At 50.9% G+C, this 19,114-nt stretch overlaps 1 protein-coding gene across 5 annotated transcripts in view; it reads left to right on the top strand.

Moving 5' to 3' along the window:
• RXRG (retinoid X receptor gamma) overlaps positions 1–18,765 on the top strand; it is a 44,404-nt gene extending 25,639 nt beyond the window's left edge. For all 5 annotated transcript variants that reach the window (XM_045455412.1, XM_045455411.1, XM_045455415.1 and 2 more), the window contains 8 exons: positions 1,827–1,971; positions 3,522–3,701; positions 9,547–9,707; positions 9,823–9,952; positions 11,264–11,396; positions 12,765–12,856; positions 14,699–14,804; positions 18,274–18,765. In XM_045455412.1, the coding sequence (XP_045311368.1) occupies positions 1,827–1,971; positions 3,522–3,701; positions 9,547–9,707; positions 9,823–9,952; positions 11,264–11,396; positions 12,765–12,856; positions 14,699–14,804; positions 18,274–18,421 (1,095 nt within the window). In that variant the 3' untranslated portion in view covers positions 18,422–18,765. The remainder of the gene's footprint in view (positions 1–1,826; positions 1,972–3,521; positions 3,702–9,546; positions 9,708–9,822; positions 9,953–11,263; positions 11,397–12,764; positions 12,857–14,698; positions 14,805–18,273) is intronic.
• The last annotated feature ends 349 nt before the right edge of the window (positions 18,766–19,114 follow it).

The following is a 19,114-nucleotide window of genomic DNA, read 5'->3' as shown; positions in this document are numbered from 1 at the left end:
AGCAAGGAGCTGAAGGCTGTCTTGTGTTTTCTGCATCCCATAGAGCACTTGACCCAAGCCTCTGCCCATCTCCTGTGCTCAATAAATATTTGCTTAGTGAATTGAAAAGCTGGTAAATTTAAAAGGAACCTAACTCAGGCTGTGTTGTGTTTTATGTTTTATTGATCACTCCTTCTGTCCCAAAGGCCTTGAATAGAGAAACAAATCCTACCTTTGGTTTAGTTTAGGAATTACAGTCACTTTGGTGAGGCAGTACGATTTGAAATTCACACGGACCATACAGAAGTCTGTAGTCTGTGGAATCTCTCTGAAACTCCCAGATCCTTACCAGGTGCCTCTGCTGGACATTTAAACATACTCCCTAACCACCTTTGTTTGCGCTTACTTAACTACGCGTTTTTCCTTTTGGCACATGTTGTGACTCTTCACTGCAAGTGTGCAGTTTTGAGGAAGGAGAGATCTTCTAGGTTAAAAAAGTTTTTTTTAATGTTTATTTATATTTGAGAGTGAGAAACAGAGCATGAACGGGGGAGGGGCAGAGAGAGAGACATACACACAGAAACCAAAGCAGGATCCAGGCTCTGAGCTGTCAGCACAGAGTCCAACGCGGGGCTCGAACCCACGAACCGTGAGATCATGACCTGAGCCGAAGTCGGACGCTTCACCGACTGAGCCACCCAGATGCCCCGAGATCTTCTAGGTTTTATATCTCCTTTCACAGTGCTTAGAATGTTGAGCTGTGCACATGGGCACTCAGAATTTCTGCTAATAGGATGACCTAGTCATGATCACTTAAGATTTCTTTGATGAATATGGAACACTTAGCGGCTTCTTGGTGATCTCCCCAGACACTGGGAGACTTGGAGGTGGTGGTGGTGAGGAGCTAATGTGAACGTGTGGTAAAAGACGAGGGATAGGAGGCACATAAAATTCATTTCTTCAGCCATCCAAACACACCGACTCCCCACCCCGGGTGCTGGGACCACGTCAGACACAGGGAGGACAAAGCACCCAGTCTCTGGCTGTACGGATTTTCCAGTTTCACAGGAAGATGGTCTGTTTCTTACATTCAAGTTCAAAACCACGAACTGGGGCTTTCTGCCCAACTTTTTGGGTGCTACTGGAATAATTTGGGCATTTGGTTTGGCATCCTCTGTGGGTTCATTAAGGTGACGACTACACGTATCTTCTCTTCCATTTTACTGTGAACTCTTTAAGAATGTGCATTTTTATTTTTTAAAAATTTTTCATTTTTTTAAAAGTGTGCGTTTTTAGACCTTCCCTTTGTACCCCAGCGCCTTGCACGGTGTCTCCATGGCGAATACTCAGTGAGTGTCTATAGACTGACCGAATGGATTTGCATTTTTTGCTTCGTTTTCTTGGAGTCTAAATCTTTTGCCTAAGAGCCATAGCTCCTCTTGGAGCACTGCTGAATAGACACTCAGTAGTTTTACAGAATCTAAAAACACACAGCTGGCTTGTCCTAAGTGTGTCTGAAGCATGTCCCGGGTGGATTTCTAGCTCTGACGAAACAGACGAGTGAAATGAGTGAAGGCAGAGCACTCCGATGATGTGTTGTGATTTTCGATTTAGGTTTTGGTGTCTAGGAATGATTTGGTTCCTCTATGTCCCCTTTTCTCCCTCCCTCCCTTAAATTCATATCCCCCACGGACAGTTTTGGATACTCTGTACTTGGAAACCTCTTCTTGAAATAGAACTTGTTTTTTTTTTTTTTTTTTCTCCCCGCAAGGATACCCCTGTTACTTTTGGTCTCAGGCGTTGGGTCTGCCCTGGCACTGTGTTTTATTGTGTGTTTTCTCTCGCAGCTAAATGTGGTCAACAGTGTCAGCATTTCAGAGGACATCAAGCCCTTACCAGGGCTTCCTGGGATTGGAAACATGAACTACCCATCAACCAGCCCCGGATCCCTGGTTAAACACATCTGTGCCATCTGCGGGGACAGATCCTCAGGTACATGTAGAAGCAGATGTCACTCTGGGGTGTCCCACACAGTGAGGGTCTCAGAGGTGGCACCTGGTCCACTAACCACCTGGCTACATTGTACCCAGTGGAAGGAAAAGGGCCTTTTCGGATGGTCCAGCTTGGGGCCCAGGCTGCAAGTTTCTGCCGCTGCGCTCGCAGCCGGAAATCCTGATGAATTTAAAGTATGGTTTCGGTTTTAAGGATTGGCTTTTCAGGAAGCCCCTCCGTGGAGTTACTGTGTTGCATGTGTATCTGGAAGAGAGAAGCTGTTCTGATCAGTAGGTGTCTCTTTAATTGTTTTTATTTTATTTTATTTTTTATTTTTGTAATGTTTATGTTTATTGTTGAGAGAGAGAGAACAACAGAGCACGAGTAGGGGAGGGGCAGAGAGAGAGGGAGACACAGCATCCGAAGCAGGCTCCAGGCTCCGAGCTGTCAGCACAGAGCCCGACGCGGGGCTTGAACTCCTGAACCGTGAGATCCCGACCTCGGCTGAAGTCGGACACTTAACTGACTGAGCCACCCAGGCGTTTTTAAATGTTTTAAATGTTTTTAAATGTTTATTTATTTATTTTTAGAGAAAGGAGGGGTAGGGGCAGAGAGAGATGAGAGAGAAAATCCTCAGCAGTCTCCTCCCTATCAACACAGAGCCAGACTTGGGGTTCGAACTCACGAACCATGAAATATGACCTGAGCCAACATCAAGAGTCGGACACTTAACCACCTGAGCCACCCAGTCACCCCCCAAGATCTTTATGTCATAAGCCTGCATGTCATATTATGCTATAGAGATCATACACTAATTTATTCCTCCAACAAGCAGTAGCATCTAGAAAACCCATAACTCAGGTTCCTCGTCTGCTTTTCGGTGGGGCTCCCATGTCCTTGGGCCTCAATTATGGGGAAATATTAGGAAGGCTGAGGTTTTTTCCCCCATTAGATAATACATCACAAGCATAAATATTTTTATTTATTATGTATACTAACGTCTTGAATGGAGACAGAACATTTAGCTTAGCTAAACACAAGAGTTGCCTTAATAAAATAAACGTAAACAAAGCCTCGGGTCAAGACTTTTCTTTTTTTTCTTTTTTCTTTTTTTTTAATATGAAATGTATTGTCAGATTGGTTTCCATACAACACCCGGTGCTCATCCCAAAAGGTGCCCTCCTCAATGCCCGTCACCCCCCTCCCCCCTTCCCCCCCTCCCCCATCAACCCTCAGTTTGTTCTCAGTTTTTAAGAGTCTCTTAAGACTTTTCTAATAATGCTCTCCGGAATTAGCCATTCCAGAGAGTGCCTTCCAGAGGGAAGACATGAGGAAGGGCACATTCATCCTGCTTAGTCTCCTTCCCAGGATCAAGCCTGCCTTCTCTGCCGGTTACCCTTTGCGGTCCCCTCCCCGGGTCCAGGTGATGTGCTGGTGTCCCTGGGGGGAGAGCCCGGGGGCTCTTTTGAATGAAAGATCCAGACAAACACAAGGACGGTCTCCGCAGCGTTCATTTTCTTTTCTTTTCTCTTGCCTTTTCCTGGGAGCAGGAAAGCACTATGGTGTGTATAGCTGTGAAGGCTGCAAAGGCTTCTTCAAGAGAACCATACGCAAGGACCTCATGTACACGTGCCGGGATAACAAGGACTGCCTCATTGACAAGCGTCAGCGGAATCGCTGTCAGTACTGCCGCTACCAGAAGTGCCTGGTGATGGGCATGAAGAGAGAAGGTGAGGCCCCCGTCCCCTCGGGGGAGACCGCTTTGCGATTTCTCTGGGGCCGCAGCCGGGCGCCCCCTGCCCAGGCAGCGAGCGCCCCAGAGCACAGAGAGCAGTGTCGCCTTCCTCCTCCCCCACTCACGCATCCTTGCCCTGGAGCTCGGGGACGGTCCCCCGGTCCCCCGGCCGGACCCTCTCCCTGGCTCTTCCGAGCCCTGGGAAGCAGGTCCTCGAGTCGGTTTCAGGGTCCCGGAGCGCAGCCCCACAAACGGAGCCTCAGTGCCTCTCTGGGAGGAGCTGGCCTCCCGCCTCTAATCCTCACTGGGGAAGCCCGCTGGGTTGAGTCGTCTCTCTGGGCTTTTATAACCCGGGGCTGCCACAGGTTCTCTGAGACTGGTGTATTCCGTGGTGTTGTGGGCAATCAGACTCGGCCTCCTCATTCAGAGAGACCCGCATGTGTAACTTCCACGTCTTTCCAGTTTACAGTGTGGCTTAGCTGGGCTGTATGGAATGAAAAAAAAAAAAAAAATCTGAAAGTGCTTTCTGTTCATTTAGAAAATCGAAAAGGCTTTCTGTTAAGTAACACAACTAAATCGAATTGGGCAGTTAATTAACGCACGAACTCAGGCAAATACAAGTGTACATGGTGAGCCTTCCTAGATTCAGAGTGAGGAAGTCTTGTCTCTGTTTGGGAACTAGGAACAAGGCATTTAGTCAGTCCCGGGAGACTCCTCATGCTTGAGGAACTTCTTTTCTCTGAGGAGAGGGGAGGCTGATTGAAAGGATCCACAAAGAGAAGGTCTTTGAGCCCCTTCTAGGAGAGAATGCTACCAAGAAGGAAAGAAATGGCAGGCCTAGCATGTCTGAGGTAGACGGAGGGGGCCCTTTAGAGTAATTAATAGCCCTCATCATTCTACAGCGGAGGAAACCAGTATGGACCGAGGAGGTGAGTTTTCCAAGGTCCCAGAGGTAGGTGACGAGCCCAGAGTGGGTCTTTGTACTCCCAGATCAGAGCCCATCTGGAGTCTCCCCTCCTCCCGGGGTGCAGAGGGGTTCTGGTACAAAGATGGCCCTCACTCTGTTGTCTGACAGCAATCTCAAGGGGGCAGACCCAAACCTGGGCTCCTGATAATTTGCCCTCTTAGCCTGTTTTTCGCACAGTCCTCTCCATTTTAGGAAATAGCCAGTTTTTCAGTTGCTCAGATGAAAAACCGTTGGATTCCCCTTCCATGTGGGTGAAGAAACCTTGTCTCTCCTCCAGAATATGTCCAGAACGTCACCACGTCTCATGACTTTAACGTAGCCAGCATAACCCAAGCCATTGTTACCTTCTGTATTAATCCACCCGGACTCCTAAGAACTCCCCTTGCGTCCCTCTTTGTCTTCCTACACTCTTCAGAGCAACCAGTGAGGCTTTGAACAAGTGAGTCAGGTCAAGCCCTTCCTGCACCAGAACCCTCCAATGCCTTCCCTTCTTCCTCAGAAAAAAAAAAAAGAAAAAAAGCAAAACCTTGGTTATGACTTCAAGGTTGTACATGATCTGACTGCCCCATGTCTCTCTGGTCCAGCCTTGCTGGTCTCTGCTGGGCCACCAGGGAAGCTCCTTCTCAAGGAGTGTGGCACTTACAGTCTCTCTGCTTAGAGTGCCCTCTTCCCAGGTACCTGCATGGCTCCCTTCTTCTCCACCTTCAGACCTTTACTCCACTGTCAACTGTCTAGAATTGCATGAGCCACCCAGGACACTTCCTAGTCTGTTTCCTGAAGTGGTATCACTGTCTAACATGCTTACTTATTTAGTCTACTATCTGTTTCCACCAAGGCAAGATTTTTTTTTCTGTTCCCCCCCATCACTGCTATATCACCAGTGATTAGCACAAAGGAGTCACTTCATAAATAATTACTGAATGAGTGGATGAGTAGTTTAAACTGAATATTGGAACCAAAAGTTTTAGTAATGCAGGAGCTTCTAAAAGGACTCATCCCTCCATCCCTCCCTCCCTCCCTCCCTCCCTCCATCCATCCATCCCTCCCTCCACCCATCCATCCCTCCATCCATCCCTCCATCCATCCCTCCATCCATCCCTCCATCCATCTATCCATCCTTCCATCCATCCATCCATTGACCCATCCCGCCATCCCTCCCTCCCTCCCTCCCTTCCTCCATCCACCCATCCATCCCTCCATTCATCTATCCATAATTCCATCCATCCCTCCATCCATCCATCCCTCCATCCATCCACTCATCCCTCCACCCATCCATCCCTCCATCCATGCCTCCATCCACCCATCCATCCCTCCATCCATCCATCCATCCCTCCATCCATCCATCCATCCCTCCATCCATCTGTCCATCCTACCATCCATCCATCCATCCATCCATCCATCCATCCATCCATCCAGTATTAACCGAGTGCCTGCTTCATGCTCATGTCATCCTTGCCTTCAAAGAATCAATGATCTTATAGAGCAGAACACATGAGGAAAAAAATCAGCTGGTGGAGGCTGTCTTCTCTTCACCAAGATAGAATTGATACTCCTTAAGCTTCTGCCACCATGATGGTCAAACATAAGATTAATGACCCCAAAGAAAGTCTCGCATCAGCAAGAGCTTGTTTGCTGCCAGGGTCACATTTGCCTCCCAGGACAGATAAGCTTCAGGTTGACTTGGAAAAATAATGGTTTTCCTGATGCAGATGAGACTGAGTTAAAGGAAGGTCTTCAGTCAGAGAAGCGGCCATTTCTATTGCTTCACCATCTGTCTCTCAAAACTCAGCCTCAGCAGCCCTCAGCTCCATTACAGTCAGAGTGGTTGGTGCACAGGTCACATGGTAGGAAGTGTGGCTCTTTCATTAAAGTAAGGCAGACAGGGACTTGTGAATTCTAAGGGCCTGGCAGTCCTTCCTTTAAACTTGGCAGTGTTCTGATTCTTTCACGGACAGGTGTCTAGTTTTGGCTTCTGCATTTTTGAGAAGAATGTGGAGAAATGAGGAGTAATGAAGAGCTGAGTAGTGAAATGTAGGAGGGGAAAGAGGCTTCTAGAGAAATTTCTAAAGGAATTGGTACTATTTACCCTGATGAAGAGAAGACAAAGGAGCAAATCAATTCCTCATCTGGCTGCATGAAGGGCCATTTCCAGAAGGCTGCCTGACAGCCTTTCCTTCACCCCTATCGTTTCTGACCTCAATGTACAGAACTGGGGGCTCAGTTGGACACTGCCTTGAAGACAAGAATAACAAAATTCTGGAACAGTTAGCTGAGAGAAACTATCAAAAACAGGTAGAAAAAGATGGAAGTAGAATGGGCTTGGAATGTGTCTGCCAGGAGCCAGGGGCCAGGACCCATTGCCTTTTTAGGGTACCTAATGGGGAAGCCGGAGTGGCCATTGATATTCTCGGATGTGACACCTTTGTTTCCTGAAAGAAGAAACATAGATTCTAAGAGTCTGGGGAACTGCCTAAGCTTCCATGGTGAGCTAGTAGCAGAACTGATACAAGACTGGGGCCCTCTGACTTCCAGGCGACCACACAATCCTTAGGGGAAGTCCGTTTCCATGATATCTGGTCATTTAATACAGTTTGGATAGATAATGGACGACTTTTGTGGCAATTAGTGGGTAGTATTCGATATCCCCATGAGCCCTGTGTGGTCTTTATTAGTACCACTAGCTCAGAGCCTCAGAGGTGGTACAGGGGGGTGAGAGGTGGGCTCAGAAGGCCATCAGCCTGGGTCTACATGTTGGCGCCATTTTTTCTTAGCTCTGTGAACTCTGGCAGGTTACATAACTACTCTGTGGCTCATAGTCCTTGAGAGGGTGATTATGGGGATTAAATGAAATATCATCTGTATAAAGTGTTGAGCATAATTCCTGACAGAGAAAAGAATTCAATAAATTTTGGTTATTATAGAGCATGTCCAATAAATACACGTTGGGCTAATGGATAAAGTTCTGTCCCAAGGCAGGAATTTGGTACCATGTTAGATCACCCAGTGTCCCCTGGATATATCCTGAAGTATGTTGTAGGGCAGGCTCAGAATGTCGGCCACATCGAAGGTTTCTTCCAGCAACAGATATATGACTCCTCTTCTGTGACAGTAAGATTTACGGCACAGAGTGGAGAGGGGAAGAGCAAAGGATCCCTCGCTTAATGGCAAGATTGGAATTAGAATCTAATTCCCAGAAGCCAAGGTTATTTCCTTTGAAGCTTGAAGGTTATTCTCCTTCCGTGTTACAAATCCACAGAAGGAATCAGTTGAGGACCACGGAAGGAACTTCACTGAGTTTGCTTTTTCCCCATCTTTTAAAATCGAGGCAAATAGAAGCCTATTAACCTATCTTAAAGAAATTAATACCAGAGGCGTTCAACTTTAACCAGAAAATCCAGCTGATAATATAAATACATATGTGTCTGTATGCTGTCCGAGAATGAAGACTGACAGAGTGGACAGGAAGGAAGGATGAGGGAGAAAGAGAAACTAGGAGTTGGAGGAGACATCTAAAGGCTCCTTGGACTCCAAAGTGCATGACTTTTGCTCTCTTCTTTCCTAATTTCTCTTCATTCTCTCTCTCTTCTGTTTCTTCTTTTTGTCACTGCCCTCCTTTATTCTCTCTTCTATTTCTCCCTCCACTCCTTCCTTCCTGCCCTCCCTCCCTCCCTCCGTCCCAACCACTGAATATCATTCTCATCTTGAGGCATTTTGATGTGTCTCTACTGGAGACTTTGGAGTGTGACTTGTGTTTTTGTAGGCATAGCCTTCTCTGACCTACCTTGGAAGGTCACTGATATCACTTGCATGACAAATTGGATGTCCAGCGTCTGATTCCAGCTCATTACAGCCTTTGTGCCATCGGGGGTGGGCCCCAGGGGACGAAAGGACAGAAGCTGAAGGGTAGAAGTTGCTAGTGAAGTAGCTATCACTGAATTCCAGATTAGCCACCGGCTTCGAATATAATTTTATTGATTCTTGGGATTAAAAAAAAAAAAAAGCGTACCAATATTGAATTTGCTCCTTAATGCTGGGGAAAGGAAGATGGAAACCACAGCTTTGTAGATTATGGAAACTAACCCAACAGAGAGTGTTTGTCAGTGAAGAGGACAGAATTGGCAAGGGGGTCTGCCTGGCATCCTAATGCATGGACGCTTAGGGTTCTGGGGGTTAGAACGAACTTCGGTAAAAAAAAAAAAAAAACCTAAGTTTGGGGAGGCTGAGATGATTCCAGCCTGCACCTCTGCCTGCCTACCCTTCCCCACCCCCCAAACCAGCCACTGATTCTGAAATGTCATCTAGGTGACATTCCTCCACCTCCTCACTTACTAAATACCCTCATGGCTCCCTGAAGATCTTCCCTGACAAGTCAGATCAGGTGATGTTGTGTTCAGGCTGGTGCATTAGGGGCAGACCTAATGGGACGTGAATGCCAAGGCTGATGCATAGGACCTGACAGAGGGATTTTCCAAGTAATGTCCTTGCCACTTAACTATCGCATGCCTGCAGCTTATTAGAGGTAGCAGCTAGAGGTAAAGTCCAGGAGACTGAAGAGAGATCATGGAGAATGTGGTTCATTAAAAGAGAGGGCAGAATCAGAGATTATTAAAATTTTAAATGCAGACTTTTTAGACTGGTCACCATAACCAACGGGAAAGGATGCGAACTAAAAAACCCACAGTTCTGCCCACGCATAAGCCAATCGCTTTCCTTTCTTTGTTTTGTCTGTCAACATCGCAACCCCTCTGGTCAGGGACCGCAAGGATACCCACATGACAGATGAGGAAACTGAGGCTCGGCTCCGGTAGGTAACTCGCTTTCCCACAGTTGTCCTGGGCACGTGGTAACATCTGCCTGTCCTCTCGTGTGCCAGCTGTGCAAGAAGAAAGGCAGAGGAGCCGGGAGCGGGCCGAGAGTGAGGCCGAATGTGCCAGTAGTGGCCATGAAGATATGCCTGTGGAGAGGATTCTAGAAGCTGAGCTTGCTGTTGAACCAAAGACAGAATCCTATGGTGACATGAATATGGAGAACTCGGTCAGTGGTCTTAGACCTCCACCCACCTCCCACTTCTTTCTTGGGCTGGAGATGGGCGAGGGGTGGACAAGAGTTCTGGAATCTGCCCCTCACAGGGCTTTGGGTTTGTTTTTAGACGAACGACCCTGTCACGAACATATGCCATGCTGCTGATAAGCAGCTTTTCACTCTTGTCGAATGGGCCAAGCGCATCCCCCACTTCTCTGACCTCACCTTGGAGGACCAGGTCATCCTGCTCCGGGCAGGTAAAGGACATCGGGGCTTGGGTTTCCTTGGGCCAATCGCTTGGGCTGCCATTTTGAAATTACCCTTGGGATCCTAAAGCAAGTCACCCAATGAGGCTGTAACCGATCCAAGCCGTGTGCTGTGTTGAGGACAGGATAACCCCATCCAGGGTTAGTCTTTATATATTAATTATAGGCTCTTAAGTTTGGGTGGCCCTCCCCCAAACCTTTTATTCCCAAATGAAACATTGTTAATGGAGGGTGAGGCTCTTCTTCCGTGTAAATTTTACCGTGGTTTTATAATTGGCATTTAATTTTCAAATACAGTTAAGTCAGTTTTATTGACGACAGTCCAAAGCAGTGTTGTAAAATTGGAAAATAGAGGTTTTCCCATTTCACAGGTGAGATGAGAGAAGCCAAGGATTTTTTTTTTCTCAAGCTTATTTATCCAGGGTTCCTTCCTTTTTTTTTTTTTTTAAGTTTATTTATTTATTTTGAGAGAGAGAGACAGAGTGTGAGCAGGGGAGGGGCAGAGAGAGTGAGAGGGAGACACAGAATCCAAAGCAGGCTCCAGGCTCTGAGCTGTCAGCACAGAGCCCTACTCAAGGCTCGAACTTCCGAACCGTGAGATCCTGACCTGAGCCGAGGTGGGACGCTTAACTGACTGAGCCACCCAGGCGCCCCCAGGGTCCCTTCCTGTTTTCAGATTCTGTGTGCTATATTCTCTCTCAGCTTCCATTTCTGGAACATTGTGCAGCTGACATGTGCCACCGCTCTCCTCTGTCACCGCGCCAGCAGGGAAATTTCATAAAGATTGGCTAAGCATTGGAAGCCAGTCCCCTCATTTCATCCCTGTTAGATAATGAAGAGTCTCTGAGTGTTGACTGAAAGCTACACGCTGTGCTGGGTCCTGCCAGACAGCGAGCACCAAAGAAATAAAACTGAGTTGTCAGGTGCTGGGGGCAGAGGTATCCTCACTTTATCCACCGTGGCAGCTAACATGTTGACGATTACCTGTGAAATGTTCAACCCGTATTTGTCGATTGACTGGGATGGGGGAGGAGAAGTGTCCTGATCCTCAAGCTGCCATTCTGAGCTGTCCTGGGGGAGACCGGGGGTGGGGGGGGGAAGTGCAGAGCCATGAGTCAGGGGACCCCCGTCTTATCCTGTTTCTTCACTCATGAGCTGTATCGTCTGGAGCTGGTTTTTAACCTCCTTGGATTTCTGTTTCTGCTTTTGTTATACGGGGGCGACAATTCGTGCCTCGGATGATGATTGGTGAAGCGAGAATGCGGTCAGTTTTCCCTCAAGGCCTCCTCCTTCTCCTTGCAGGGTGGAACGAACTGCTAATTGCCTCCTTCTCCCACCGCTCCGTCTCCGTGCAGGACGGCATCCTTCTGGCCACCGGCTTACATGTCCACCGCAGCAGCGCCCACAGCGCTGGGGTCGGCTCCATCTTTGACAGGTGGCTCTCGTCTGCTTCCAGTGCGTGCGTGTGCGCGAGCGTGCCTGTGTGTGCGCGTGCCTGTGCGTGCGTGTGCGCATGCGAGCCTGTGCGTGTGTGCCTGTGCGTGTGTGCGCGCCTGTGCGTGTGCGCGTGCGTCAGGTGCCGTGGGCGCGTGGGTGTGTGGACCTGTGGGCAGCGCTGGGACGTAGGATGGTCCACCCACACATCTGCACGGGGCAAGAAGCGGAGACCATGGAACACATCGGAACATAGACCAAGGAAGGAATGACAGGTGGCTCTCGTTTGCTTCCAGGGCGTGTGTGTGTGTGTGTGTGTGTGTGCGCGCGTGCGTGGATTACAAGAAAGGTTGAAATGACGAGATGGAGGTGGAGCCAGGCAGGGGCCAGCACGGGTGCTGGGGCAGGAGGGCGAACCTGTTACCTCTGCGGGTTTCCAAAGGAGAGACTGGATCGTTGACATGACCCGGGGGCGGGGTGGGGAGGTTGAACTGCCAGGGGGCCGGGATGGAGGTAAGCAGCCAGGACCTGACTTCGGGAGTCGGGGAAGATGAGCTGAGGTTTTTGCTGGACTCGGTCGCAGGGTCTCTGGAGAAGGGCCGCAGCAGGAGCGGACCCACCTGGGTCAGGCAGCAGGAGCCCCAGCCTGGCATTCTGCGCCTTAAGTGGTGCTGAAGGAAATTTAAGGCATGTGATTCAGAGAGATGAACGGAATGAGTAGGGATGAATGATGTGGGACAAGGGGACGGGCAGCCGGTAACGACGAGGATAGGGTTGAAAATAGCCTCTGGGCCGGGGGCCAGCGCCCTGTGGCCCCTTCCCACCCTCCGTTGTAAATGGATTTTCAGGCCACGTGAATGTCCACCCAAGGCGTCTCTACTCCCTCCCTGCCCTTTCCCACAACACGCAGAGGCCATGCAGGGACCAACACGGTCTTTGATGGACTCCGCCATCGTCTTGGAGATTTCCGCCCTCTCCCTGGAGGCTGCCCTCTGCTGTGTCCCTCTAGACGGGCCACCCCTCGCCCTGCTTAGCCTGTTACCTTTGTACTGATTTCCAGTCCTCCAAGCTGCCTTTCCAGCGCCGCCCTCCCCCCCAACCCCCAGAGTTCACTGCTTCCCCCTCGGTGCTCCCTTGGACTTTGCTCACGGCTTTGTGTTGCTGCGCGTTGTTTCCCTGTTTCCTCAGTGAGGCTGTGAGCTCCTCGAGCTCGGGGACGGCACCCTCTTCGTCTCTGTGCCCCTAGCACCTGCCGCATCATCTGGGACACGGCATGGGGACATAAGGAGCGTGGGGTGCGTGCGTCTCATCCGCCCCTGGCCTGGTGTTCACGGTTTTCTCATCGCCTGTCATTGTGTCCTGTGAACAGAGTCCTGACTGAGCTGGTCTCCAAAATGAAAGACATGCAAATGGACAAGGCGGAGCTGGGGTGCCTGCGGGCCATCGTGCTGTTTAACCCAGGTGACCGGGCAGTGGTTCGCCCTCCTCCGAGCTCGGCCGCGGTGCGCCCGCGTCCTGACGTCCCCCAGCTCAGCTGAGGCGGAGCAGGCAGGGCCGGGAGTGGATCCTTCGTGGTTCCGACTCCTAGAGCCTGTCTTGCGGGCGTCTTGAAGGAGCACGGAGTGTGCATATTTGAGGACTAGTGGGGAAGGCAACAGTGGCCCCGGGGTCACGGTGAAGAAGGTGGTCGGAAGGATCAGATTTGGCGGATAGTTGTAGGCAAAGCCGGTGGGGTTTGCGGAGGGATTAGAGATAGAGTGTGAAAAGAGAGGTGTTAAATATAATTCTCAGGGGTTTGGGGTACATTTTCTCGAGTTATCGTGAAAATGGAGTTTTGTTTGCTGACGTGGGGGATCCTAAGGGTAGGGGGGGTAGGAATTAGGACTTTGTCTCTGGACATGAAAACCTCAGGTGGATATGTAACAATGTGGATGGAAGGAGAGTGTATTGTGCTGAGCAAAATGAGTCAGTTAGAGAAAGACAGATACCGTATGATTTCACTCATATGTGGAACTTGAGAAAACAGATGAACACAGAGGAAGGGAAGCAAAAATAAGTAAACGCAGAGAGGGACGTGAACCAGAAGAGACTCATAAACACAGAGACCAAACGGAGGGTTGCTGGAGGGGTGGTGGTGGTGGGGGGGATGGGCTAAATGGGTGATGGGCATTAAGGAGGGCACTTGTTGGGATGAGCACTGGGTGTTTTTAAATTAAAAAATCAATCTCTGGGGCGCCTGGGTGGCTCTGTCGGTTAAGCTTCCAACTTCGACTCAGGTCATGATCTCACGGTTCGTGGGTTCCAGCCCCGTGCCAGGCTCTGTGCGGACAGCTGGGAGCCTGGAGCCTGCTTCAGATTCCATTTCCCTCTCTCTCTGCCCCTCCCACGCTCGTTCTCTCTGTCTCAAAAATAAATAAACATTGAAAAAAAAAACCCATTACTTAAAAAAAGTTTTTCAGATGGATAGTAGACATCCAAGAGTAGCTGTCCAGGAAGCTAGTGTTCATGAGTCTGGGACTCAGAGGAGAAGTCAGGACCAGAGATGTGCTTTCGAGAGCTGTCAGCCTCTACCGGGCACACGAGACTCTGAGACAGGTGTGAGCTCACGTAGGGGGTCAGTGAAGTGGGGCAGAGAAGGGGGCTGGGCAGAGGTGGGCCCAGGGGTGCACCCTCACGTAGGGGCTGGGGAGAAAAGGAAGAACCAGCCAAGGAGCCCAAGACAGGCCAGTGAGGGGCAGGGAGAGAAGTGGAGGAGTGATGTCCTGGTGGCCCAGGGAAGAGAAGCGATTCAAGGAGGAGGAAGGGATCGGCTTCCTCACATGCTGCTGGGGGTCAAAAGATGACCGTTCAGAATTACATGGTGACTTCTGCACAGGCTTCAGCCCAGGAATCAGGTGGTTCGTTAGCTGATGCGGCACGTGAGTGGATCTGGCTTTTGTACGCCATGTCGTCATTCAGTCTGGGCTTAGCACATGGGAGGCACTCAGTAAATGTGGGGATGCAGTCGTTCTAGAATGAGCGGATAGAGTAAAACTCTCCTCCTTGGAGTCGGTAGTGGCTGCCTTTGGCTATCAACAGGGTTTTCAGCCTTTGCTCCAGGAGTCTATTGGGTGGACTGGGCACAGAGAGGGAGAGCTGGGGGGCCCAGGGGACCAGCTTGGTGTCTTTCACTGTTGTTCCCCACCCAGTGCGTCTCTATCTAGTAACTCTTGGGGCAGAGGCCAGAGTGAACGGGGACAGCCTCTCCGGAAGGGTGTCCACCTGAGATGTGTCCCCACAGGCTAAATCAGTCGTCTTTTTCAGATGCCAAGGGTCTGTCCAACCCCTCGGAGGTAGAGACTCTGCGAGAGAAGGTTTATGCCACCCTCGAGGCCTACACGAAGCAGAAGTATCCGGAACAACCTGGCAGGTGAGAGAGAGAGTGCGGGAAGAATCTAATGGCCGCGGTGAGGCCTCTTCCTTGCCCTGCATACGTGGTAACGTGCAGTAGGTGCCGTCTAGGGTTCTCAAGTGTTCTTTAATCTTTCTAACGAGCTGAAAGCTGCCGAAACATTGGCTCCGTGACACCAGAGATCCTGTCCTGTTCGCCACTCCCCACTCCAAAGTTAGAGCCTAAAGCAGTGCCGGGCACATAGTATAGGGCTGTAAATGTTGCCCGGATGAGCAAATGAAGGCGGGTCTCAATGTCTCCAGTTTCTAGCGAGGCACCGGGGCCCGGAAAGGGTAAGGCACTTGCCCGGCATCGTGGAGCTGGTGTGCAGTGGGGCTGGGAGGTGAACTCAGGTCTGTCTGGCTTCAGAGAGCTTGTGCTTTCCAGGGCCGCTGCCTGGCTTTCTGCTCTGCCCCCGCGGGACAAGACGAATCCTACATTTTTGGGGTATATATTTTTCCAGTATTTTTGCGTGTCAGTGCATGCGTGCACAGAAACGTGCATTTACAGACATGAAATCGTACGGTTTGGTGTATTATTTTCCTTCTCTTAGCTATTTTTAGCTACTTTATCCGATGCCGAAAGGTACAAAATTATCATTTTCAGTGATTCTGTAACGTTTCACAGGGTGGACGGATCTTAATGTATTTAGCCATTGGCCCGTGGAACATTTAGGTTGTTTCCGCTGAATGTTACTTTCAAAACTTTGGAATTTACCCGTTTTCCTAGGAACAGGCCTGCCAGGGGGTCCCGGCTGCCTCCTTGTTGGCCGGACTGGGGTGGGACCTGGAAGGGCAGGGAAGGGGGTGTAGAGGCGGGGCCCCCTCGTGTCCCCGGGGTGTGTCCGGCACAGCCTGGACAGAGGGGGACCACCCTGAGGATGAGCAGGTGCATCGGGGATGTCACTTGGCTCAGGCAGGTAGGTAAGCGTGCCGAAGGCTGGTCACCTCGGCTGGGCAGGAACAGGTGGAAGGTGCTGTCCGTGGTACTGGGCTGCCACTCCCTGGAAACACTTCGGAAGTGCGCTTTGCTCCAGCGAAGCAGAGATCGGAACTCAGGAGGACGCAGGCACATTGTCTCTCTCGCGCGGCAGGCACCTCAAAGGCTGTGGCTGCCGAGCACGTGAGGGAGGCACGCGGCGTCTGTCCCCAGGGCTGTGGCCCTTCACGGGCGTGTTGGTTTCCAGTCCCGATCTCAGCCCCTAAGTCAGGGCCAGTCAGCTGAGACAGCAGTACCCTAGTGTAGTTAGCATTTTGTGGGTTGTAAAACGCGGGCATCTTTAGAGCGAACGATACATTTTCAGAGTTCTGTCTCAGCCTCTCTTTGTACTTTGCAGAGAAGCCACTCCCTTCATCTAATTCCATAAAAGTCTTTCGTGGTAGAGTCAGGACCAGGAGCTCAGCCTTTACCTAAATGGCTCTTCCTGCTTGGGGACGCCCTGCAGAACTTTCTGAAGGGTTGTGTGGCCTTGGGATAGACTAATTTTTCTTAAAAAATTTTTTTCAACATTTATTTTTGAAAGAGAGAGACAGAGCGTGAGCAGGGGAAGGGCAGAGAGAGAGAGAGAGAGGGAGACACAGAACCCGAAGCAGGCTCCAGGCTCTGAGCTGTCAGCACAGAGCCCCACACGGGGCTCGAACCCACAAACTGCGAGATCATGACCTGAGCCAAAGTCAGATGCTTAACTGATTAAGACCTTTAATGTTTCTAGGTAAAGAAGTAATCCCGATTTTTTGTAGATGGTGCCATTATATTTTTCTTATGTTGCCCCATTTCTTTGAAACTTTATGTGGCCTGAATATAGAAACATACACGTTTTCCAGGAGCATTAAAATTCCAACTTGAAACTGCCCCCGTGAACTCATGTTGTGACGCTCCGTGAAGAGCCAGCCTGACCAGAGTCTCTGATTTCAGGCCGGGGTGACCGATAGAATTTCAGTCCTTGTCCTTTCATTGGAAGTTATGAGTGACTGGATTGCCAGTGATTATTAATAACATTAAAAATCAGCTTTATTGGCAAAAAAAGGATTCTGAGAGATGGAGAAAGGCCACCGAGGCAGGTTGGAAAACACAGCAAATTGAGGGGACCCAGGAGGATGTGCAGATGTGAGGCTAGTTCACACACAGGCCTCTCTCCCTGCGGTGAACCTCACAGCCAAGGTCCTTGGTTGTACAGGAATGTGCAGCACACACACGTGAGTGCATGTATGTGGGAGAGAGTGCACGTGTGCGGGCACGTGAGAGTGTAGGAGAATGTGTGAGTGTGCGTAGGTGGGCGTGTGCACAAGCTCACGTCTGTGAGGGTGGGTAAGAGGGTGAGTGTGTGCACACACGTGTATATGTGTGACACGTGTGAGGCAGGTGTGGGTGAGTGTGTATAAGGGTGCGTGAGAATGTGTGAGTGGGTCTACCTAACGTGTGTCAGGCGCGAGTGTGTGTTTGCACACGTGTGTGTCGTGTCCCTACACTGCCTTCGGGGGCGAGACTAATATATTGCACCTCACTCTCCTCCTGCTTAAAGGAAGCACCTCCTTCGCGTTGGTAACAACTGTTTGCGAGCTGGTAACAAACCTTGGTGACTCCCCACCCCACCCCGCCCCTCCCCGCCCCCTCCCCCCCCCCCCCCCCCCCCCCGCCGTGGTCTGTGGGGGGAGGGGTGGTGAGAGGAAAGGCGGGCTCAGCCTGGGCGGTAAGGGCCGCCGGCCCCGCCCTCACTCACCTCGTGTTCCAGAACCTCTGCGAGGCCTGGCGGTGCCCCAGCAGGTGCCCCCACGTGCACGTGAGTGGCGACGGCCACCGCAGGTCAGCACAGCCGTGTCTCCTGCTCCGTTCCCGGCATCCCCGCAGACCTTCGCAGGCAGCCCCCCGGGCGGGGTGGGGACGTAGGGAGCCCCGGCTGGTTGGTGGGAGATGAGCCAGAGCCTGGCTGTTGCTCCTGCCCGGGATCCCGGGACGTGGGCGCAGGTTTCAGAACACTCTCAAGAGGCCACAGGGTTCGGCTTCCCCTTTAAAAACTCCATTGCGGGGGCACCTGGGTGGCTCGGTCGGGTAAGCCTCCGACCTGGGCTCTAGGTTGTGATATGATATCGCGGTTGGTGAGTTCGGGCCCCCCCCCCCCCCCCCCCCCCCCCCCCGCGTCGGGCTCTGTGCTGACAGCTCAGAGCCTGGAGCCTGCTTCAGATTCTGCGTCCCCCTCTCTCTCTGCCCCTCCCCTGCTCGCGCTCTCTCTTCCTCCCTCTCTCTCTCTCTCTCTCTCTCAAACATAAATAAACATTAAAAAAAATTAAAAGTCCATTGCTGAAGCTTCCTAGGAGTAGAGCTTGTCTAGCCGCCCCAGTGTCCCCTGCCAGGCTCTCTCTCCCACGTGGGCTGGTCGGGGAGACCAGACGAACTGGAGCGGCCACCGGGCTCCTGACGCCCTTTCGCCCCCCACCCTCCGCCCCTGCAGGTTTGCCAAGCTGCTGCTGCGCCTCCCGGCCCTGCGCTCCATCGGCCTGAAGTGCCTGGAGCACCTGTTTTTCTTCAAGCTCATCGGGGACACGCCCATTGACACCTTCCTCATGGAGATGTTGGAGACCCCGCTGCAAATCACCTGAACGCCCCCAGCCGCACCCCCCCCCCCCAGCCTGGGACTACCCCTGGGCGGGTGTGTGTGGACCCCTCACCCTGCACACGTCCCGCCGCCTCCCGCCCTGACCCTTTCCCGTTCCAATAATGTGATGCTTACAATAAAGAAACCTTTCTACACGTGCGACTTTTATAGGTGGTTTTGTACAGATGTTAAAGGAAACCCTTCTTTGCAATCTGAGGGGCTGGGGATCTTTCTGGAAGTTCTTGGAAAACCTCACCAAGCCTCTGTACATATAATTGGTTTAAATTATTTTTTCACTTGCCATGGAAAGCAAACGAGCGAATAATAAAATAATATATATGATGTTGACATTGCCTGGAGCACGGGGTGTGTTATTGTTATGGGGGGAAGTTTTCTCAGCTGTGGGAAGAAAGTTGTTGGGGGCTGGGGAATGGGGGTGTGGCCCTGAAACGGTAAATCAGTCCCACAGTTCGGCAGCCTGAGTCTAAGCTGTCCCCAGCCAGCTTAGCCCCTGGGGAGAGTGGTAAGACACATTGTCTTTCAGAATGAGCTCGCTTTGTTTTTTCTTTCCTCCTTCCTCCTAAGAATAACGAGTACAAACAGCCTTGTCCTGTTTGAGAGGAGTTGAGCATAAGGCCACAAGAAGATGCTATCTGGATGGAGGAAGATTCTGGGATCAGGAGAGTTGATAGGGGGT

This window comes from Leopardus geoffroyi, chromosome C3 (assembly GCF_018350155.1).
Source record: "Leopardus geoffroyi isolate Oge1 chromosome C3, O.geoffroyi_Oge1_pat1.0, whole genome shotgun sequence".
Taxonomy (NCBI): domain Eukaryota; kingdom Metazoa; phylum Chordata; class Mammalia; order Carnivora; family Felidae; genus Leopardus; species Leopardus geoffroyi.
The sequence above is the reverse complement of the archived record's forward strand: the minus strand, read 5'-3'. Positions and strand labels throughout refer to the sequence as shown.